Genomic DNA, 24,590 nt, shown 5'->3' with positions numbered 1-24,590 from the left:
GCAGACGCAGCAGGTAAACAAACAGGCCCAGCCCGCCAGGGCTTTCCCTGAACAAGCGGCGGCCCTAGTTTGAGAACCACTGCCTTAGATTACTATAACTTAAAGGTGTTGGGGGGACAAGGGGGAACTCTCTTTTCCTTTGTTTACTTTGCATTCAACAGCAATTTGTGTGCATTCAATTTCATTGTTTTTGCTGTATAATCAGGCCCTGATCCTGCAAAGACATATGCATGTCTTTAAATTACCACACTGAGAGGATTGGCCTCAACAGGACTAATCACAGTGCAGAAAATTAAACATATACCTAAGCCTGTACAGGATCATGACCTTAATCAGTTTCTCCCTTGCTGAAAAGGCCCTTATAAATATCAGCAAAGGAACAGAAAAACCCTTATAAATATTTTAAAATACTTTTAAGAAACAATTTATTGATGCTCCATCCAAAACTAGAATGTTTTCAATTTTAAAAAAAAAATTCAAGTTGACGAGTGTCCTTTTAAGAGGAGAAAACTGAAGTTAATATATGGTAGCATAGGCATAATGTTTACATATATAAGCATGGAATATTCTTCCATACCAACATTTGTTCTTCACATTAGTTTAGAAGCCTTCAACCTACCTATGCCTATCCTCTGGCATATGTGACTAGCACAATAAAGGATCTGTTAACAGGACATGTTCAAGCTGTCTTCCCTGCAAGAACAGAATGCATACACTTATGGTAGCCTCTGTATAAAGTAAAAGAGTAAGATACTAAACCAAAAGTATGTTGTCATATACTTAACTTGTTTTTACAAAGCAAGCATAGAATGAATAGTTGAAATGCCATCTTCAAAACAAATGCAAACAGAATTAAAATGTCTTAAGAGAGCAAAACAGATTTGCAATTGCAAAGAGATGGGCAATTTTTTAAATATTAGACTCAGACATGAAAATGTATTACTCCATTAATTGTTAGGGTTAGAAAACAGAGACATTGTATCTACCTATAGATCCAGTCCCATTCTCTTTACACAGGCAGAACGGCTACTGAGGTTGATGTGTTTTTCCCCTGAGCAAAGGAATACAGGATGGGGCTCTATTACTCTGTTTCTTTCTTCTTTTTACAATTTCTGCAAATTACCCTGGCTTGTTTTTGATTAGTTATACTATACTATAAATCAGTCCAGATGTTTCAGTTATTCTGTAATTTGTTGAGTTTTGGCTCAAGTTTTTTCAGCTTTTTTTTCCTTTGTAGTGATTGATTTCAAAGTTAGTTCTTTTATTTTTTTTTAAACCACTTCCCTCAGCTAAAGATATAGCAGCTCTAAGGGTCACAGGCAAGATTATTTAATTTAAAATGTAGTCTGGAAAGCTGATTAAATTTCAGTATGATTATAACTAAAAAGTTTAGGGTCTTCTCTGTCAAAATCTAAATAGTCTCATTTAGTAGATTATTTTAAGTAATTAAAATAAGTATAACAGTTAAATTTTGGTGAACATTTAAGTCTGTGATCTAAATCCAGTAACACAGATAAAAGTACTTCAATATCTCTACTCTGACAAAAAGAAAAGGAGTACTTGTGGCACCTTAGAGACTAACCAATTTATTTGAGCATAAGCTTTCGTGAGCTACAGCTCACTTCATCGGATGCATTTGGTGGAATGCACCAAAATGCATCCGATGAAGTGAGCTGTAGCTCACGAAAGCTTATGCTCAAATAAATTGGTTAGTCTCTAAGGTGCCACAAGTACTCCTTTTCTTTTTGCGAATACAGACTAACACGTCTGCTACTCTGAAACCTGTCTACTCTGACAGACTCAGAAGTCTATGTTTGGGCCAGGGAATCCTCAAATATAGCAAACAGGAAACAAAAATGCTAATTTTTTATCACAGCACCATAGAGCTTTACCTCTTTAATACCCTCTCTATTGCAGGGATCTGTCTTACAATCTGCTAGAAGATTTACCCTGTTTTACTGCTTGCAAAAAACTTCAGAAAATGTAAGTATGTGAACAACCATAAAGTACCTATAAAGGTAAATCTAAATACACAAAGTAGCTTGGAGGTCATTAATTCAGTTACTGCTGACACATTTGGTGATGTCTGACGTAGCCTCAACATGTGTGTCTTCTGATTTAAAATCTGGATCCATAACACACATAAACACTGTCTAAAATTCTCCAAATGTTATGCTCTTTGAAGCCAATGAGAGTCTTATTTCCATTGTAGTGACTTACATCATAATGAAATCTATGAAATCAAGGCCGACACATTTCAGCAGCTGGTTGCCTTGCGTTCTCTGTGAGTACAGCCATAATAGCTATTTACCTGGGTTCTCAGAAACATGGGAGCTTGCACTTTCACAGTACCTGCCCCTAAACATTTGTTTCCATTGTTCCACTTTGATCATTCAGCTCACTAAGTAATATTTGCCAAAGCAAAATAAACATTTTGAAGTTGAGCATTTCCAGCAATGAATTCACAGCTGTAAATGTATAGCTGTAATAGCTGCTGCTCTTAAACATGAAGTTTAACAAAACTCTGAAGATGTGGGAAAGTACTGAGTCAGCCCTAGTACCTATTTGCATGTATACACAATAGTCAACTGTAGAAAGCTGTGTGGTTTTTTCCTTTGGAAGACAGTATTAAAAAATGGAGCCCAATCCTGCAAATTCTCACTCACATAAGTAGTCCTTCCTCACTTGGGCACTCCCACTGAAGTCAGTAGGGGCTTGTCTACATTACCCGCTGGATCAACGGGCAGCGATCGATACAGCGGGGGTCAATTTATCACGTCTAGTCACGACACGATAAATTGACCGCCGAGCGCTCTCCCATCAACTTCAGTACTCCACTGAAGCGAGAGGCACAGGCTGACTCGCTTCCCCCCCCCATTGTAGACCAGATCTAGGAATGGTGTTCTGAGCACAGATCACTCATGTAAATGTTTGCAGGACCAAGCCCATAGATTGTTTTATAACATAGATTGCAAGGAGCCCCTTTTGAAACTGGTGTCATTTTCATAATTAATTGACTCTAACACATTTAAAACAGGATGAAAGACATTTCATTATAAGATATAAGTGATTCCAATAAATATAGCTTATTGAAAGTATTTGGATGCAACACATACCTTTTGGATATTTAGGCATCCGAATCAAGCGCCCAAAATCTTCCAGATACATTCAGAGGGTATGTAATTCTCTACTCACTTTTCTTGTAGGGATTTAGCTTGGAACAAAATTGCAGTTATTCACCCCAATGCATTCTCCTCTTTACCATCCCTGATCAAACTGTGAGTATTTACTTATTTAAATATTTTTTTTCATACTTTTTGTTGCTAAGGCATGCACTATTTATCATTTGGGGGCCTGGTCAGCAGAAATTCTGGTTCTACAGACTGTGACTCTATGTCTAATCCTTCTGGGTTATTGAACACTCTCTAGATTTTTGCTTTTTCACATCTCCCCCATTCACATAAATCTTACAGGAAATAATTTCCATTCAAGACTGTATATGAAAACTATGTAACCCTAATGATGCTGGGTGTTTGGAGCATGTCGGCGTGCCCCACTTTTCTTTTTTTCAGTGTGCTAGTGGTTTTATCCCTTGTAGCTGAGACCAGCAGTTTTTCCAGTTATTTTTAGAATATTTGCAGCATCCGGAATAAGGAATTTGAATCACAGTTAAACAGGGCACTGTCTTATTAATTGTTCTAACTTTGTTTCAGCGATATTAATGTGATGCAAAAGTATGCTTTATTAGTAACTGTCACCACTAATAGCGTAGTGGTGTAAGCATCAGATGCCCAGTTTTGCAGTCCTCGCTCACAATTAGTTCCAAGTCTTCATTAACTTTCACCTGCCTCCCACTGCACCTGGAATACCCATTTAAGGAGAATCCCTAGGGCAACGGGTCACTGGGGAAATGCTAGTAGTATGGCCACATTGGAGCCACACTGCCCAGGAGCCGAGATAATGAGGGGCACTGGGGACAAAGTGCTTGCACCTCCGTAAGGCTGCCTCACGTATTTTTCCCAGGATCCACTGCTTTTACAGGCAATCCCCACCATCTTTTTCTGTGGGTGGGCAAAGTTTCCTTTCCCAATGGAATGACTGAGAGGAAAATCTCTGGAAGAAGAATCCCACATATATCTCTTTCACCAGCAATTAAGGGTTTCCCATGCAGGAGAGAGTGAGCGAGGCCTGAGAAATGGATCAGGAATCCCACTGAGTAATTTTAGCTAGTACATTGCCAAACAATCAAAGAGGCTTACAGAAAAATGTCCTTTAATTCAGTCAGATGGAGGTCCAATAGTAGCAGAAGACTTGGAGTGAATGCCTGACCCTACTGAAGTCAATGAAAGTTTTGCCATTCACTTGACTAAGACCAGGATTTCACCCCGGTATTTAATTATGCTGCTGCTGGCATCTCCCATATTGCTAAACATGTACCTAGTACTTCCATATGAGCCACTCATTTCCACTAACATTCCAGTAAGCAGCCACCTGGACAGTACCAATTCTGTGTATCCTTGAAAGCGGCAGCAGTTACATGAGCTTCTGACTCACCACTCTCCTTCCTGCCTGTTGATCAAATAAAAAACCAGGGACATTTGTGGGGGAACAAATGAGGATGGTGGAGAAATGGGAAGAAAAAGGAAGATCTGTGACACAGTACCATAAAGGGCAGTCAGAGCCTCTTTTCTGACTCCAGTTCAGTTCCTATCCCTCCCTACTTTCTTACCCAGGCCACTCACCCTCATTCACTCACACCCCCATTACTTCACTCACCCACAGTCAACTCTGCCAACCCCAATCATCCCCCTTCAGTTCAGACCCCCTCTCTTCAAGGCCCCACAGTTTCTTCCTCTAACCCTGCCCCCTCACCCCGGAAGCCCCCTTCCACCATCCTCTCACCTAACCCCACTCGGCTGAGAATCCTCCACATTCTCATACTGTTCTCCCCAACTTTCCCACAACTCAGACCTCCAGCAGGTCTCATCCCCCTCCCCCTCGTGTACCACTCTCTCAGAACTCCCCACTGTAACTCTAAACCCGTCCCCCACCTACCTGACTTGCCTCAGACTCAACAGACATATACACCCCAGCTCCACAGAGACCACTCTCCATCTCACTTGTCTCAGAACCTAACCCATCCCACTCAGTGTTGCTCAAAACCTATCCCTATCTATTGCTAGATCTGGAGAAGCAGGGGCAGAGGCAGAAGGGACAGACTGTGGCTGGTATAGGTACTGAAAGCCACAGAACTTGCCTCTGTGGGGATAACCTGAATTAGCTGTTGAAATCCCTACACTGATGGGCTCCTTTCTGCAACCTGAAGCCTTACTGACAGCCATCTCCCCAGGCCAGCAGGTGTACTACAACCACTGAGTCCTACAGCCACACCAAGAGCTCCCCCGTGGCACCAGCCGGTACTGCACCTTGCGTAGCACTATCACATGGCTGTACTACACTGTGTCTATAGCATCGCTGCCAGACAGCTTCTTTCAAGTGACAATGGTAAATAATCACAGGTCCACTTTCTAACACAGAACAAGGTACTTTATTAGAAGAAAGAAAATAGTGTTCTTGCTAAAGCTCATACTCACTCTCTGCTTCATGTGGAGCTTCTGCCTAGAATCTCCTATGGCTTGGCTTGGTTTTAAAGAAAAAGTACATGTGTTCTCATAATCTCTAGTAACCAGCCAGTCCTTCTCAAAGGGGTTAAAAAAAGTTCCCTTTAGTTCTAGTTGGGAACTAGCTCTCACTTGGCAATGTAGTTTCAGAGAACAGTCAATTCATTTTTAATTGATTACCTGTTCTCTAAAACTGGTGCCATGAGTGCACAGAGTCAGGTCTTGATAATAATTAACCCACAGCAGGTACTACTGAGCAAAATGCTACCATGGTCTAGCCACATATTCTGCTGGGAAAATGGGTGTATATTTGTGAAGAATGCAGCAGCTCTTCTCTGCTGACTGGGGGCCCTATTTAGTTTAATAATGTTTGGTGAGGTTAAATTAATTTATTTAAAAAACATTTCTAGTGCTGGAAAAAAGCCATGTAAGCTGATTTTTATTTGCTATTATGCAGGGATCTGTCATCCAACCTTTTGTCCTCTTTTCCTGTGACTGGGCTACATGGTTTAACTCATTTAAAATTAACAGGAAATCATGACCTACAAAGTTTGATATCATCTGAAAATTTTCCAGAACTCAAGTGAGTATGTCATTAAGACTAATAAACCACATTTGTGTTCATGTGCAATATAAGGTGTGTCACTGTGTAATGTACATTGCTTCATTCTGGAAGGCTTTGATCTGCAGTATTAAAACTAAAACAAATATGATAAAAATATGATAGACTACTTTTATTATACTCATTTTTAACTGAAGAAACTACAATGGGCTTTGAAATATTAACCCCAGTAGCTGCTTAGTGTGATCCACATCTGCTTCCTGGCGATGCATTTCAAAAGCTGTTAAAATTATATTGCTAGCAGTTTAATGCTCGTCTTCCACTGACTGCAGTTACATAACTCCCATTAAATTTAATGGGAACTAAGTAGATACTAAGGAGAAAATATGCTCTTTAATGTACCAAAATACTTGACAATACTCATTTAAAGCAGCAATAAACAGTTTTCTCTCAGATTATTTGGTTAAATCTTAAAGTTCAAATAAGTAGTTTGTTGTCGTTATTATTCAGCCCCTTAATTCTGATAGAATGTTTTTGACTGGACATTGTGTGATATAGGAAGGAAGTGGGTTTTTAGTGATTATTCACAGCTCTGGATGACCTTGGGTAAGTCGCATACAACCTTTGAAGTTATTGGGAGTTTTGCCACGGACTTCATTTTGATTAGGATTGGCCCTAACTCACTCTGTGCCTCAGTTTACCCATCTGTAATAATTATTATATACACAGGGATGTTGTAAGCCAATGGCCCAATCCTGTGAAAACTTACACACATGTTTAACTTTACTACCATGGGTACTCATATTTAGGGCTATTCAATGAACTTAATAAACTTAACTTAATAAATGTAATCGTGTGTAAGTATTGGCAGGATTGAGGCCTAATTGCTTCATGTTCAAGTTTTTTGATATCCTCAGATAAAAGGTGCTAAGTATAAATTATTATTATTATTTTATACACCTGTAAATATTTGCAATACAGAGTCCCATTTCTTCTTTTATGAATGATTGAATAGCATGTATGTTGTTAGGTCATCACTATATTCATCCTTCAAAATATTCATCCTACAGGAGGGGGACTATATCCTGAAAAGCAAGGACTCTGGAAAGGATTTAGGGGTCATAGTGGATGAGCAAATCAAAATGGGCTTCCAGCATGATGCTGTAGCAAAAAGAGCTAATGTGATCCTTAGAAATTTATAAACAAGAGATTAGGAGTAAGGAGGTGATTTTACCTCTGTACACAGCATTGGTGAGACTGATACTGGAATTCTGTGTACAGTTCTGGTGTCCTTATTTTAAAATTTGTTTAAAAATTGAAGAGGAAGCAGAAGAGAAACACAAAAATGATCCAAGGGCTGAGAAAATGCCGTACAGAGGAAGACTTAAAGAACTAAATCTCTTCATTTTATCAAAAAGAAAATGGAAATGTGACTTGATTACAATATGTAAGTGAAGAAAATATGGAGTACTAAAAGGCTTTTTAATCTAAGGGAGAAAGGCATAACAAGAACCAATGGCTGGGGGCTGAAACCAGAGAAATTCAAATTTCAAATTAGGCTCAATTTTATCAGTGAGGCCTGTTTAACTATTGGAATAAACTATCAAGGCAAATGATGGATTCCCCATCTCCTGAAGTCTTCAAATCAAGACCGGATGTCTTTGTGGAAGAGATGATTTAGTCAAAGACAAGTTATTAGGCTTAATTCAGGGATAACTGGGTGAAATTCTATGCCGTGGTCAGACTAGATGATCTAATCGTCCCTTGTGGCTGTAAAATCTGTGGAGGTCTAAAAAGATGCTGAGTGTTCTCAACACCCACTAGAGGGGGATCTGCATCTTGCAGGACTATTCTCAACTCAATAGAGGTGGTCAGCATCTTGCAGGGGCAGGCCCACAGTCTGGCTCCTGTGGGTGCTGTGTATGCACGTCTCTCCTTGTGTTTATTCTCTCTCTGTCTTTCTCCATGTAGGGACAGGTAAGCCCTCTAAAATGATCCGACCAATTTCTGAAAAATATTTTAAATATAATAAAAGTATTAATTCAAAATTACCCTTTGATTATTATGAAAATGTAGCATATGCCATGACATGCGGCATAAGAAAGAGGACATGGAATGTTCCTAGTGTAGCTGATTGCTGGACTGATAGAATTAAGTACAGTTATGATTCATTTTAAATATGGTTGTGTATTAGAAACGATGCACTCCTCCTAAATGAAAATCAAGTACTTTGTTGAAAATACACTAAATTATCTATGAAAATTAAATAAACTCATGAAGAAGTACCAAGTAATCCCTTACATTTTTTGCAAAACCAGTTCCAAAAGGGTCTATTCTTCCTTCAAGGAACATATCTAACTCTGATTGACATTAACAAGAGTTAGGTGCATGCAGCCAGTAAAGAACAGAGGTGAAATGCTGGCCCCATTCAAATCCATTGGAGTTTTACCATAGACTTCAGTGGGGCCAGGATTTCACCGGAGAACTTTAAAGTGACTCTTCAAAGTACTGAACATGAACAGAGAACTAGCACAAAGTTTCCTGAATGGCTGTGCTAGACATCATTTGCAAAGCTAAGGACCAAATCCGCAGAAAGAGCTCCCAGCTCAGCTAAATGGCCCATTTGCTCATGAATACAGAGAAACATCTTGGGGCTGAGAGGTGGAATCCTTAGCTCCGCTTCCAGTAATGGCACAACAATTATCACCTAGCCAAGTTCACTATAGCATAGAGAAAGAACAAATGTTGCCTACTTCTCCTTCCCTCTGTTGCTGTGGGATTTGGTTCAGTGGTTTGGCATTACTCACAACTCACTGGCCATCTCCCCTGGACTACTCACAAATTACCATTCCCATTCACTGACCATGACCATCTCCCACCTTATAGTGTGAAAAGCTCGAATTCTCCCTGCAAGGGCTCTCTGCTCCGTAAATCATTCACATAGAAGAAAGGAGGCTTACCATGGGCATGAACCCAGTAAGCAGAAGAGGCCTGGTATATAAATTCTACCTAAAATTGTGAATTTTTAAGAGTCAAATATTTTATTTTGACAGTTAAAATCTACTCTTCACCCAGCTTTTTATCTGTTTAAAGTTAAACTGCCAGCAGCAGCTAAACCCCAAAGATGTAAAAGAGATTTATGTTCTCCAGCAAGTAGCAGTCAGTCATTCTGCCTTTAAAGTAAAAGGAATGGGTCCAGGTGTTTGTTTTGAAGCATAAAGTTGAATCTCTGGTGTGGTGTGATGTGGGTCAGTTCCAATTTTTATGTTAGTTTTGCATTTTTTAGTTATCTTTGAATTTTTTTAGACAGTTTTTGCAAGGTTCATTAGAAGGTGATGAGAAAGAGGATCCTTTATGACCAGAAGAAGCTGATGTCTATCAGCTCAGGAGAAATTGATCCTGGCTGTGTCACAAACTATTTTTGGATCTACTAATTGACCATCTGGCCATATACTTTCTAAATTGCTTAATGGATAGGATTTTCCAGACTAACATTTATTGGAAGAGGAAGATCTTCATTGTTATGAGATTATTTAATCTAAACCCATTGTAACTCTGGAAAATAGGGCCTTGTTTAGGTTTGTCAAAGGGATTCTGGGAGGACCTACAAAGGGAATGAGAAACAGAAGTCATGCCCTTTAAAGAGTGGTAACTGAGAAGGCTTGGGCACCTGACCACATTATCTAGAAGCCATGAACCATTGCAATGCTTGAGGCCTACATGTCTTCCCCCCATGACTGGCAATCAGAAGGGCAGGAATCCAGCAACATCTGAAGACTTGTCACCACCAAGCATATAAAGGAAGTGTCCTAGTCAGCTAATGAGTCCATTACGATTAATCAGCAGAGCTGAGAAACCCACCTGCTGATCCTTTCGGTAGCAGGCTCAACCTCTTTCAAAGCTGCACAAAGCCACAAGAATCCCAACAGCCATCTTGCAAAAGGATGGACTTTTTATTTTACGTATTTATTTTTTGACAGCAGAGGGACACTTCTGGGCTGACTCAATAGTCTTGCATTGTTTTTTTAACCCCAGCAGGTGACTGCTTGTGAGTGAAATAGCGTGTGTGCATGCATGCACCCTGGCATGAGCCCATGCAGAAGTATCTCTGGTTAAAACCCACAGAGTTTAGTTGAGGACAGCACATAAGGAAGTCATTTCTCAAACATTTAATGACAGCCTTAACTGGATAATCTCACTTTTTTAAAAGATCACATACTTGGAAATTTCATGGGGTTGGGATTTTATGTTTAAGTCGTAGGAAATCATTTCTTCACCTAAAGTTCTCAATTAAAACTTTATTATCCTGAACTTTATTGGAATGTTTTAAAATATCTTATGCAAATGTTTATATTGGTGACAGGCTTAAAGATTGCTATTGCTTCCAGCTCACCATGGAAATCTGAACAAGTAGCTCATTAGTTTAAATTGTAATTTAAACATTAGCTTTAGCTTGGGGTTTGGTTTGTCCCCCCCGTTTGCCAAGCCTTTGGCTAGAGTGCAAGTTTAGCTCTGATTGGCATTAGGCCCTATGATTTGGGCTGATCGCTTTGTAAATGGCCACCTCCCCAGATTGCTATTTAGAGCTTGTATAGGAATTGTTTGCTCTGTTGAGTTTGCTTAATCTGATAAGAAGATTTACCTGATAATTTGTACAAGTTTTGCATCCGATGAAGTGAGCTGTAGCTCACGAAAGTTTATGCTCAAATAAATTTGTTAACCTATTTTCACATGTTCTTAATTTTCCAAATCATTAACCATTCAGTTTAGAATTCTCCATTCCTGGTTTCTGCCCAGAGATGAACCTCCTTCAGCTATTTTACAGTGGAGATGGGAGAAGTTTGAATCTGGATCCAAAATTCAGTCTCTTAACTTCCCGCAAATTTGTGGGGGTTGTGCACTGAGATATGGGTTTTGCCTGTTATGCAGGTAGGATTCAGCTAGGATGTTTGGATCTCTTTCTAAAAGAAAAAACTAAGAAAAATTACATGGAGAAAACTCAGTGAGTTAAAACAGTTAAAATCACTAAAAGTCAGAAAATTAAAATATGGTTCTGACAGCAACATTCACTCAACTGCATTGCACATCTATTCCTGCTTTATTAAATCTACAGCTTAATATATTAATAAATATGTTGTAAAATCTCCTTAACAAAATATATAGGATGTGTGCAATGTGTCTAAATTAAATTTGGTCTTGGAATCATTTGCATTTTCTAATTTTTTGTAAATTTAACTATGCATCCCAAATTCTGCATTAACAAGATTTTTTTCAAAAATGTGTGGCTATTTTCACTTTCAGTTACAGTTATTTGAGTTCATTTTTCTCTATATTAACATTAGTGATGAGGTATAATACATTAAGTACTGTAACAAGTGTAACTGCACATTTTGTTTATTAATCTGCAGGGTCATAGAAATGCCTTATGCTTACCAGTGCTGTGCATTTGGAACTTGTGAAAGCCACTACAAAATCTCCAGCCAATGGAACAAAGATGAGAACAGCAGTGCTGATGATTTTCAGAAGAAAGATTCTGGAATGTTACACATTCAAGGTAAGTAGCTTAATGTCACTCTTTGGCTTTGGAACCTACTTTAGGGCCCAGGACACCTTCCTTAATTCGATGGGAATTTTGTCACTCCCACCCCCCTTTTTTCCAAGCCTTTGGCTAGAGTGCAAGCTTAGCTCTGATTGGCATTAGGCCCTATGATTTGGGCTGATCGCTTTGTAAATGACCACCTCCCCAGATTGCTATTTAGAGTTTGTATAGGAATTGTTTCCTCTATTGAGTTTTATGGTAGTGAGATGTAGCTCTCAAAGTCTAAACAAGAGTTTATTTATAATATCCTTTTAAAGGGACATTGTCAAGATGGATCCTCACACTGGAGGCAAAAATCATCCTCTTAATTCAGAGGGGGTGACATGATGCTGGTCTGTTATAGATAATAGATAACCTGCATTTGCAAAGCAAGATGGTTCAGAGCTGGACTGTCACAAGTTGCTGCTGACCTTAACAGTAGCAACATGTGTTCTGGGCTAGCAAGCGCTGCTCATAGCAGCAGTACAAGCTTGGGAGTGGGATAGGGTTGCCATTGCCAACTTTCTAATTGCACAAAACCAAATTCCTTTGCCCTGCCTCATGCCCCACCCCACCTCTGCCCTGCCCCTTCTGAGGCCCTGCCCCCATTCACTCGATTCTGCCTCCCTCTGTCACTCACTCTCCCCCACCCTCACTCCATCATTTTCACTGGGCTGGGGCAAGGGTTTGGGGTGTGGGAGGAGCTGAGGGCTCCGCCTGGGGGTGCGGGCTCCTGGGTGGGGCCAGAAATGAAGGGTTCAAGAGTGTGGGAGGGGGCACTTGGGGCAGGGGCAGCACGCAGAGCCCCCCTGGGTGTCTCTGCACCTAAGAGCTGGCAGTGGGGGACATGCCGGCCGCTTCTGGGAGCCGTGCAGAGCCAGGTACAGAGTCTGCTGGACTTTTAACCGCCCGGTCAGCGGTGCTGAACAGAGCCACCAGGGCTTCTTTGCGACCGGGCATTCTGGTCGAAAACTGGACACCTGGCAACCCTAGAGTGGGATAGAAGACACATCGCCCATTGGGATTGTAAAATGTGGTGAGCTACATGGCATGAAAGCCTGTGGCTTCTCCTAGCAATCCATATGTGCCAGGGAGAGATTCTGACCTCCAGTGGCTAGAGTGGTTAGAGACTCACTATACCCTCTTCCACTGCACCACTGGGTTTGTTACTGCAGACACACGTGCACATTACACCCTCCTTCTGATGTCCATCCCATCTCCATTCTTGTGAGCCAGCAAAAGGCTCAAGTCCGACAAGATCTTTTTTCATCTAAGCTCCAGGGATTAGGGCCAGCAGGAGCTGAAACTGACAAGAATGGAGCCAGAAGCTGGCACAATGTGGACACATGTTGGGGTGATCACAACATCCAGGGTTATTTGTCGGTGAATTGGCACAACTCTGGAGCCGATATTTAACACTCGTCCAGGCAATCCTCATAGTGCAAATTAGGTAATTAAGGGGATGCCTTTTTAACTGTAATTATTTTCAAAGAAGTGGTGATTTGATCTATCCACCCAGGTAATACAAAATCAAATGGGACCTGTGTCTACTATTGCTTGGAAATTTGCAGGCAAAGAGAGAGCAAGACCAGGCCTTAAAGTAACTTATCACAGACATTTTCCTATATTCACACTAAGGAACTTAGTCTCAGTCTAAAGTGTCAGGGATTTTCTCCTGCAGATGAACGTGACTTTGAGGATTTTCTGCTTGACTTTGAAGAAGATTTGAAAGTCCATCATTTGGTGCAATGCTCACCCTCTCCAGGTATGGAACTGCCAGGCAAATAAGAGACTTGACAAAGTTTCCCTTGATGTCTGAAACAAAGAACTGCTAAGCTGTCTCTAGAATTAACTTCTGATCCATTTCAATTATATTGCACCATATTTTGCAGTAATTTTGGTGGGACCAAATTGTATTAGCCCACAATATAAGATTGAAGCCCATGAAACTGTTTAACTACAATAACAGTTTTCAGAGTAGCAGCCGTGTTAGTCTGTATTCGCAAAAAGAAAAGGAGTACTTTTGGCACCTTAGAGACTAGCAAATTTATTAGAGCATAAGCTTTCATGAGCTACAGCTCACTTCATCGGATGCATTTGGTGGAAAATGTTTTTTTCCACCAAATGCATCCGATGAAGTGAGCTGTAGCTCATGAAAGCTTATGCTCTAATAAATTTGTTAGTCTCTAAGGTGCCACAAGTACTCCTTTTCTTTTTACAATAACAGTGTATCTCTATTATACATTGGCTTCTGTGACTGCTAAACCAAGAGTTTCTCTCTGTATCCTTAGATAGGTCTTATCCTTCCCTTTGGCATAACAGATCTGTGATCTCAAGTCATTGGTTTCTCTGTCCATCAAGAAAAAGATGATGATAGACCAGATTCTGTGCTTAGGCACTCTAGTGTAAATCTGGAATAATTCCATTGAAGCCAATTGAGTTACTCCGGTTTTACACTACTGTAATAGTGCAGTTTGGTCTAATGTCTGGGTCAGAAGCAAATATCACTTATATTGCCCTGAACAGACATTCTCTACCAAATGATTCCTCAATATTAGCATTGCCTCTCTAGAACAGTGTTTCCCAACCTGAGGTGTTATAGATGGGAGAAGTGGAATCAGAAAAAAATTATATGATGCCACTTCCACTAAATGCTTCCTTTGCTACAAGGAAAGCAGCAGGTATCTCCTGGAAAGTCTCTCCCTGCTCCAGTGCCAGCTGCCCAACATATCTGGCCATGGACACAGCTTCCCTGTACATGAGAGGTCCATGTAGCACCCCAGGCTTATCTTCTCTCAGAGCCTAGCTACTCTCAGAACACACAGCTCAGGGAAGAGAGAGAGAGAGAATGGACATTAAAAAGGGACGGAGAGGTACCTGTTCTGGGTCATGATGGACAGAGGAGACAGGAAATGCCCATCCTCCAATCTTTTTGGGAAGCACCAACAAAAGAAGGTTGGAAGCCACTGCGCAGCAGTGGGTGCTGGAGAAGGTGAATATTTCTTCTCCCTGTGGTTAGAAGAGACATGAAAATTAGGCAGGGTTTCAAATGTTACAAATTAATCCTTCACTCTCACATATTTCCTCTTCCTATTTCTCTTTCTTGTCCTTGCAGGCCCCTTCAAACCATGTGACCATCTGTTTGGTAGTTGGCTAATCAGAATTGGAGTGTGGACCATAGTGGGTTTGGCATTTATTTGCAATGCACTGTTAACTGCAACAGTCTTCAGATCTCCATTGTATATTTCCTCTATAAAACTTTTAATTGGACTGATAGCCATTGTAAACATGCTAATGGGTCTGTCCAGTGGTGTATTGGCCAGCATGGATGCATTAACCTTTGGCAGCTTTGCTCAATATGGTGCTTGGTGGGAAAGCGGAGTTGGTTGCCATGTCACTGGCCTTCTGTCCATTTTTGCTTCAGAGACTTCCATTTTCCTCCTTACGCTGGCAGCACTCGAACGTGGGTTCTCCGTAAAGTATGCTACAAAGTTTGAAACAAAATCCTCTCTTGCTAGTGTGAAAATAGCCATTTTCTTTTGCTTTATGTTGGCATTGATAATTGCAGTGGTACCACTTCTCAATGAGAGCCAATATGGGGTGTCTCCGCTCTGTTTACCTTTGCCATTTGGGGAACCCAGCTCTATGGGCTTCATGGTAGCACTGGTCTTATTAAACTCTCTGTGCTTTCTGGTGATGACTGTTGCCTATACAAAACTGTACTGTAGTTTGGAGAAGGGAGAACTAGACAATATGTGGGACTGTTCTATGATCAAGCACATAGCATTATTACTTTTTACTAATTGCATTCTTTATTGCCCTGTGGCCTTCTTATCTTTTTCCTCCTTACTAAACCTCACTTTTATTAGCCCAGAAGTGATTAAATCAATACTTCTAGTGATTGTCCCACTGCCTGCATGTCTAAACCCACTTCTTTATATCCTTTTCAATCCACATTTTAAGGACGATCTGGGAAGTCTCAGAAAGCAAACTTTGTTATGGAGCAGATCAAAACATACAAGTCTGATCTCTGTTAATTCAGAAGATGTAGAGAAACAGTCCTGTGACTCAACACAAGCCCTGGTAACCTTTGCAAGTGCCAACATATCATATGACGTGCCTACCAGCAACTCACTAATGCCATCATCTTATCAAACAACAGAAAGCTGTAATCTTTCATCAGTAGCATTTGTTCCATGTCGCTAGTTTCAGGGGCAAAAACAAAAGTATGTGTGTTTACACATTTTTCAAGCCCAAATGTGAGAGTGGGTGTGGGTACATGTGCTGAAGAGTGGGGTCAAAGGTGCTCTTGATTACGGTTGCATGCAACTAAACAAACCAGTTAATAACAAAGAAAACAAGCAGCAGGCTGAAATCCTAACACATGAATCTTGTCAGCCTGCTTAGGAAATCTCAAAACCAATCTCATTTGGGATGAAGAGGAAGCCTGAAAGCTGCTAGCATGTATACAGTTGGTTCTGTTTTTCTCTTAGAGAGATGCCAGTCAGAAAAGGCATCTGACAGTCAAGAACAAGAATAATATATTGAAGAGGTGAATTTTCTTGGAGGCATTGCCATTGTTTTAATTAACTGATCTTGTTGAGGTACAGAATTTAAAATGTTAGGAACAGATTGCTTCCCAGATGGGATAGGTCAAGTTCCCTCAGTGCTTTTTTAATGCTATGATTGTTTTTTAAAAATACCTGTCTATGGCTTTGATTCAGCAAGGTATTTAAGCATGTGCCTGACTTAAAGCACATGAGCAATCCCATTGAAATCCAACAAAGTTTATGGAAAACAGATCTTGTCAAAGTAACTTGATATCATTTTTGATGAGTTTGCAAGTTTGCTTGATAAAGATAATAGTGTTGATGTAATATACTTACTCTTGTAAGGCATTTGACTTGGTACTACACAACATTTTGATTATGAAACTAGAACCTTAAAAAATATCTATGGCCAAAAGGGCTAATGCAATCCTTGGATATATAAATTAGGGAGTATCAAGTGGGAGTAGAGAGGTTATCTTACCTCTGTATTTGGCACTGATGTGACCAATACTGGAATACTGTTTCCAGTTCAAAAAGGGTGTTGAAAATTTACCAAGGGTTGTGGTGGATTCTCCATCAATGGAAGTCATTACATTAAGATTGGATGATTTTCTACAAGAGATGGTTGAGTTCAATTACAATTATTGGACTTGAAGGAGGAATTAATTCAGGAGGTTTTGTGGCCTGTGCTACAGAGGAGGTCAGATTAGATGATCACAATAGACCCTTCTGATCTTAAATTCTGTGAATCTATGAATCCCTTGCTGAATCAGGGCCTATGAAGTTATGTATCTCAGAACCATCACAATTAGAGAGGAAAGCCCCCTGGTACTTTGCCCTTTCTATTTTGAAGAGTTCCAGGCAATGGGCTCCCATTGCTTCCTTCTGAGACTACTACTTACCTTGACTAAACTATATTTGGGAGTTCTTTCAGTCTCATTTTCTCATAGATGTCACCTTTCCTTTCATGAGCAGATCAAATAGCAATGTCCTATGCATGGATCCAGATTTTGTTTTATTTTTTAAAAAATGTTCCCTGAGCAACAATGTTTAATGGTCCTGCTTTTTAGTTTAAAGGCCACTCCGCTCTCCAGGTGGATAAAACTGCATTTGGACAACATTACCTAGCTTAGCTGAGCCCAAATAATTAAGATGATTAATTACAGATGGTCTCTGATTTTCATGTGTTACATCTGTAACTTCTTGGCACCCAAAGGATGGATTTTCATGATGAAAATCTGTTGCAAGCTGTGGACACACCTAGAAATGCCAGTTTGAATGGAGAAAAAAATATTGTTTAGTTTTGAAGCTACAGATGGCATCAGCTGACTTTGGCGGACGTGCATCCTGGGAAAAAATGAACAAATGCAGAAATTATGTCTGGTAAAGCTGGCTGCATGGTTATCTTAACCCTCTATCTCTTGGGGCTTTTGAAGCAGCACAGTGTACAGCTGGAGAATGATTCCCGAAACCACTTTGGATTAAAAGGAGTATCAGTCAACCACTGCACAATACTTATTATCATGTTTATTTAGCTTTATTTTAACTGGGGTCCATCTGTGCTGCACTGTTTAATGTTGATGAAATTTCTCCTTGGTTTGCAATATTTAAAAAGTTGATAAAATGATTTGAGAAGCAAAATAATGTTATTCTAAATAACATAATTCTAAAGAATAGTTAAAGAAAGTTACTTTTATCAGAACTTTCATAGCTTGCAGAAAGTCCAAAACAAAAGGCTACTATGGGTCTTTTATTTTTATAAGCGATTTTTGAAATATTTTGATCAGATATTTTAACTTGAAATTGTTAAAATTAGTTTGGTTTTTTTAAATTGTAAATATAGAACTGTATTTATTGCTACAATAAAATACAAACACACTAAAGGTCATGAGAATAAGCCATGTACAGTTTCATACTGATATTTGCTATATTTTCTATTGTCTGCTCATATATTTTACTGAATTCACCATCTGTATATATTATATGTAAATGTGTAGCGATTGTAAATAGATTATGTACTTTCTTTTCTATGGGTTGTTCCAATATATGTAATTTGTAATAAAATTTGTGACTAAACAGAAAAGGGCATTTCATCAGGGTCTGCACTAGTTCACCAGAATAAGATCTCTGAGATATGTCTACACTGCAATAAAACTCCCATAGCTGGCCTATGTCAACTGTCTCAGGCTTGTGGGGCTCGGGCTATAAAACTGCAGTTTAGACATACCCTGAGATTCTAACCAGGGCTTACATTATAGGTGATTTCTATCCTGTTAGGGGTCCAGGAGAGTACCACAAATCTAGAATAGTATCTTATTTCAACACAGACCAAGCCTCTTTACCTAATATTCTCCCTTATCTATCAGTCTGAAGCCAGGAACCTTTTATCCTGACTACCTTGTATCTACATTCTCTTCTCTATTCTGCATGGGACAGCTCAAAGCTATTCTGTACCACACACACACACACACCCCACCCCACATTTCAATAACAAAACATAGGTTTGAGCAGCTCAGGTTACACTGCTGGTTAAAGCCCGGACAACTGAATAAGAGGGACACAGTGTCAGGGAATCATAGCCCAGTATAGAGAGCAAGTCTGAATTCATTGTCAGGCTGATTGAGGAGGACCCCAGAAGACGTGCCAGCACTGGGACACACACCAGTGATTAGGAACAGTGCTGCGTGATTATTAATTATTATTATTGGCAAATAATTTAGCTGCCCAAAACTTCAGTTTTAGTCAACCCAAAACTTCAAGTTTTGATGAACTGAAAAATGAAAACGTTTCAGCAATGTCCAAAGGAAAAATTTTGTTTTGACCCAAAGTTTTATTCTTATTTCAGGCATTTGTCAAAAGCCAAGGAGGATTCACAAAATGGCTGGGGAGAAAAGGAAGTAGCAGAAACTTCTTTTACAACCTTTAGCCCAGTGGGTTAGGCACTCACCCAGGATGTGGGAGACCCAGGTTCAATTGCCCCCTCTGCCTGATCTGACATAAAGGATCTCCTACCTTTCAGGAGAGAGCCCTAACCACTGAGGAATGGGATAGTCTGATATGAAGGGCGGGGGCTCCCACAGTCTCTCCTGTTCCACTTTGTATAAATAAGCAGTGAGACAGGGAGTTGAACTTGTGTCACCCATATCCTGGGTGAGTGCCCTAACTACCAGACTGTAGAATCTTCCTTTTTCTCTCCCATGCCTCAATGACTGTTCATTTTCATGACAGTGGCAATTCAATCAGTTTAAATTTATCTTGACAACATTTTTTCAATTTTTCGGTTCACCAAAAATTTGGAAAAAGCTTTTTCAGTTCAACTTCAAACTATATTTTTTCAGACCTGCAGGCAGATGTAAAAAAGTACATTTATTCACCAAGCTCTAATTAAGAACCACTGCACAAAATAGTTGTGTGCACTTGGCTTCTGAGGTGTATTGATGTTGGGCTGAAAAAAAGTGGAATACAGGCAGCAAGAAGAGACATATAAGGAGAAGGACAGAAGAGCGAAAAGAGGACAGACAAGAAGGAACAGAAGAAGGCAACTTATCAGAAGAGATAACACTGAGTAAGAGAATTAGGGAGCTTGAGAATATTCTGGCAGGCACTTGGCCCATGTGCGAGGCAGTTACAAAGACCAGATTTTAGAATTGCAGGTGCTAGGCATAAATGATAGAAAAATGAAAAGCAACTCTAGTGTTGATAATATCAATGAGTTCGGCCAGGAAAGCTAACAAAGAAATGAAGCTTGAGGAGGGATTTGAAGGCAGAGAATCAGGTTTTGTGGGGGACAGGATCAGGATGGAGGGGGCACAAGAAAAAGGTAGAATTGTTTGTGGGAGATGAAAACCCGAGGCATGACAAAGTGGATTGAGGTGGCAGAACTCAGGGCATAAATCAAGGAGGAGAGGACTCCGAGGGACAAGAAGCAGATGGAAGCAGAGTTGTGCAGCGTATGAAGGTGAGGCTAGGGTGACCAGATAGCAAGTGTAAAAAATGGAGACAGGATGGGGGAGTAATAGGCACCCATATAAGACAAAGCCCTGAATATCAGGACCATCCTTATACAATCGGGTCATCTGGTCACCCTAGGTGAGGCTGAGGTGGTTGAATTTGATGTAGGAGATTGGAAAGCAATGTAGTGATTTAGGGAGGGGATGAAAATGGTCAGTTCAGCAAGTAAGGAAGAAAGTTTTAGCTGCCTCACGTTGGGGGGGGGTCAATGTGAGAATCATGGAAGCTAAAAAAGGGGGAGGTTGCAATAGTTGAGGTTGGATGTACGAATGTATGGGTCACAATTTAGCTGTTGGGATGGAAAAGAAGGGATGGATTTTGGAGATATTACAGAGGGAAAACAGGAGAGGATTGGATGAAAGTGTGGGAGAAGAGGAAAAGAAAAAAGGAGCCAAAAATGACTCCCAGGTTTTGTGCCAGGTTAACTGAGAGGATGAGGGTGGTATTATTTCTGCTTTTGTTGCACTGTCATTTGGGGTCCCCGTCAGGATCGGAGCTTCATTGTGCTAGGCACTGTGCACACATATAACAAAGAGATGGCCTGTGCCCTGAAGAGTTTACAATCCAAGTATGCTGAAATTATCAGTGATAGCAAAGAAAGGGTATTATAGGGAGGAATTGCAGTTTTATCACATTATTATTAATCATTTATACAGTGATAGCCCCTACAGGCCTCCCCCAGTTCTAGCCCCAATCTGATAGACACTGTATTAAGTTTGAGTTGGTGGGTGGACACCCAGGCAGAGTTGAGAGAAAGCTGCAGATGTGTGATTGAACAAGAAGAGTGGGCGGTCAGCACAGAGATGGAAAGGAAAGCCAGCAGAGAGGATGTAGTCAGCCATGGGAAAGGAGGAGAGGGACAAGGACTGAGTCTAAAGGACATTGATAGAGAGAAAAAAATGTGGAGGAGAAGCCCCAAGAAAGAAGTTGCATGAAAAGTACCACAGGATTCAATATTGAAACCCTAACACAGGACTCACAAGGCAGTCATAGGTCTTGCCTAGGCTGAGTCTGGATATCAAGTTGTATTGCAACCTGTTCTGATCTGGAGCTCTGGTTACATTTTTGTTCCTGCTGCCCTGCTAGTACCTTTCCATCTTGAATTCTGCAACCAAGTAGCCTGTGTGTAGTATCCTGTTAAACAGCCATTAACCACATACAAGTGCTAAATATTATAACCACCCACAATCCCCCTTTTGTTTTTGGACATTCGGCTTTACAATATTTGATGTCAGAGAGTAATTCAGATATCAGAGAGTAGTAGATATTCTCTATGTGTTGTCTGGAGTATTGGGACAACTGTTAGGGGGCTTATTCCTTCACCCACTTACTTCCCTGGTCCTTCTCGCATGAACAGAGAGCAACAATACCCGAAGTCCAAAGGTGCAAACAATTCGATGTTTGTTGGGGTGAACTTCCAGCAAGCATGATTCCAGTTTCCTTCCTTAGTGTCCCCCTTCCCACCTCTGACACCACAGAGCCTTACCTGTGGCCCTGTTCCCATTCCTGCCTTTAGCTAAACATGATTCCAATTCCTTCCCCCCGCCCCCCCCCCCCCCGACTAACTGCAGACTATATAGTAAAACTTGAGTTCTGCTTAGCTAGACCTTAACCAATCATTTTCCTGAAATTTAACTAACCAATCCTAACATATTGTAACATGATTATGTAACCAATTATATCCCACCACCTTAATTAGTTTACACCCAGCAAAATTAATTATACTGCAGACAGGAACAATCACAGAACCAGATGGAGATTATGCAGACAAACAATAGGGAAATGGGGACTATAGTGACAGAACAAACACAGAAATGAGGATTTCACATCCCAGCTATTGCTAAGTGAATTCTTGCCAGACAGGATGCTATCAAACTAAGTTTCCTATTACCATCTTCTAGGCACTTCCCTTTCTCTGGAAGCAATAGGCACTATCAGGACAGGATTGTATTCCTAACAGCCCAATAGCACCTTATTTCAGTGTGACTAGTTTGGAAGGTGAGGAGGTGACCGGTCGCTTCCCAGCTTATGGCTGCCTCTGCTGCTTAGCCAAAGGCCTTAGCCTAAGAACAGGGCCTCAGACGGTCACAGTGAGAGAAGGACCTTACACCGGCAGACAGTGATTTTGATTCTTTCTTTTATACCTCTAACTAGCCAAGTGATAGGAATACACCTAAATACTTAGAGTATAGGCCTTTACAGACAGGCCTGAATATCTATATCCTAACAACAACAATATCTTACAAAGGCTGTATTGCATGTACGCTGATGTTTCTCAGTCATCAGTTTAAGTTTTTATATTGAAGTGTAAGTGTTGCCGGAAATATATCAATAATTGACAGTTATAAGAGATTATTTAGTCTTCAGATCAGGAAAGTGGAAAAGACACATGAAAAGTCAGAACAAAAAATCAAACCAAAATAGGCCTATAACAAACAAGTTTCTATTTCCTGACTCATTCAGGTTGAATGATGGCCCAGATCCTCAGCTTATGTAAATGGGCATAGCTCCATTAAATTCAATAAAGATGCACTCATTTACTCCCGCTGAGGATCCGAGCCATCTCTCCTAACAACCACCACCACCCTGAGTTCTTTCTGCAATACACGCATATCATCTACACAAAGGTTCAAGAAACAAATCCTCCATTCTCGAAGTACATCTCAAAAAAACAAATAACTAATTCAGCTCTAGTTCTATATTATCTAAACTAAGCTCAGGAATTTGATCCAAATCTGTAATAGTAATGATTGATGCAGTCTCAAGCTGCGTTAGATTAGCTCTCCTTTTAAAGGAGAAGGCCAATTTATCCATGCTAAAAAAATAAATAAAATCGAAGCATTCATGTACCCAACAGATGGAAGCATACATGGGAGAAAACATAGTATCAACATCAAGAACATCTTGTTCACATAACGAGAATCACAGTCTTCTGGTTCAGTGGCTCCAGAGATCGAGGAAACATGAGCACTTCTCCCCCATAAAACAATTTGTTGTGGCACTGTCAAAATAATCTAAGGATCCAATCTCGGTCACAGGAAAAAACAAACATTAAGAGTATTCCTCTTGAGAGCTGGCCTGAAGCCAGAATTTCTAAAAACCTCAGTCACAGACTAAGAGTCCACTTAACAACCCCATATAATCATTTCACAGGTGGCAACACTTTCCACTTGTCAAGCAAAAAATATGCCTTCACTAACAAGGGATAAAATGTCCATCTGTGAATATTAAGACTTCCACTAAGTAATTTGGATACATGTTCTGAAGAGCTTCTCCAACCAGTTTAGGAATTCTCAAATCTCTTAGATAATTGGTATTTCAAGGCAATTTCAAACTTCTCAGTTTTCCTCTGGAGTCAGAATTTATCTGTAATCATTGTTTTGACAGCTGCCTATACAGTTTTTAATTGGGTCCCTTGCATATCAGCAGCCTTCTCAAGACTGGCTATAGTTTTCCTGACAACAATCTGCAGTTTCTATTTAATTAAATGACCTTTTTCTCTGGAATTTCTCCCATCTACCTAACAGAATTAAACAAAGTGACTGGGGAGGTTTCACTAATAAAGCAGAAGTTTTACTTACTTAAGCTGTAGCTTTGGTTAGTAAAGCAGTGTTCCCAGTTTTGATATGGGCTGTCTCCTTCCTTCCACCATCTTTGTAAAAGAAATGCAGAACGTTTCATATGGGTAAGCAATCCTAGGGTAAGAATCAATCAGCTCAATGTAGAGGTCTGCAACCAAAGGGGGCGTTCACAACTTTTCTGTCAGTCTGTAGGCAAACACATAAAGGGGTAGAGCTCATGTCCTCTGCTGGAACGGTGAGAACATATCTGAGGGTATGTCTACACTGCAGCCAGGTGTAGTTTCGAGTTTGGGTAGCTATACACACGCTAGCTTTGATCAACATAGTGGACTAAAATATCAGGACTGGTGACACAGGCTAGCTACCTGAATACAATCCCATCTAAGACTCTAGGTATGTACTCAGACAGCTAGCCTGTGCTACTTCAAATGCCATGCGCCTACACTGCTTTTCTTAGGACACTAGCTCAATCAAAGCTAGTACCTGTATATCTACCTAAACTAGAAATTATCCCTCCCACTGCAGTGTAGATGTACCCCAAAACCACAGCAACTCAACCCAAACAAAGGTGCTGGGGTGGATGTATACTTATTAAGTTATCTTACACTGCAAGATCACCGTCAGCTGACTTCAACATTTTTATATATTTGCCTGTACCCAGCCCAGAGGCACTGCTGAAGGCTTCGA

General features: G+C 40.4%; 1 protein-coding gene across 2 annotated transcripts in view; it reads left to right on the top strand.

Annotated features, from left to right (window-relative positions):
- The window catches only part of LGR5 (leucine rich repeat containing G protein-coupled receptor 5), a 122,477-nt gene extending 104,095 nt beyond the window's left edge, over positions 1–18,382 (top strand). For both annotated transcript variants that reach the window (XM_038379406.2, XM_043493390.1), the window contains exons 12-18: positions 1,918–1,983; positions 2,213–2,284; positions 3,207–3,278; positions 6,079–6,204; positions 11,592–11,737; positions 13,443–13,526; positions 14,877–18,382. In XM_038379406.2, the coding sequence (XP_038235334.1) occupies positions 1,918–1,983; positions 2,213–2,284; positions 3,207–3,278; positions 6,079–6,204; positions 11,592–11,737; positions 13,443–13,526; positions 14,877–15,967 (1,657 nt within the window). In that variant the 3' untranslated portion in view covers positions 15,968–18,382. The remainder of the gene's footprint in view (positions 1–1,917; positions 1,984–2,212; positions 2,285–3,206; positions 3,279–6,078; positions 6,205–11,591; positions 11,738–13,442; positions 13,527–14,876) is intronic.
- Positions 18,383–24,590: the final 6,208 nt, after the last annotated feature.

The sequence above is a fragment of the Dermochelys coriacea genome, chromosome 1, assembly GCF_009764565.3.
Source record: "Dermochelys coriacea isolate rDerCor1 chromosome 1, rDerCor1.pri.v4, whole genome shotgun sequence".
Classification (NCBI taxonomy): Eukaryota; Metazoa; Chordata; order Testudines; family Dermochelyidae; genus Dermochelys; species Dermochelys coriacea.
The sequence above is the reverse complement of the archived record's forward strand: the minus strand, read 5'-3'. Positions and strand labels throughout refer to the sequence as shown.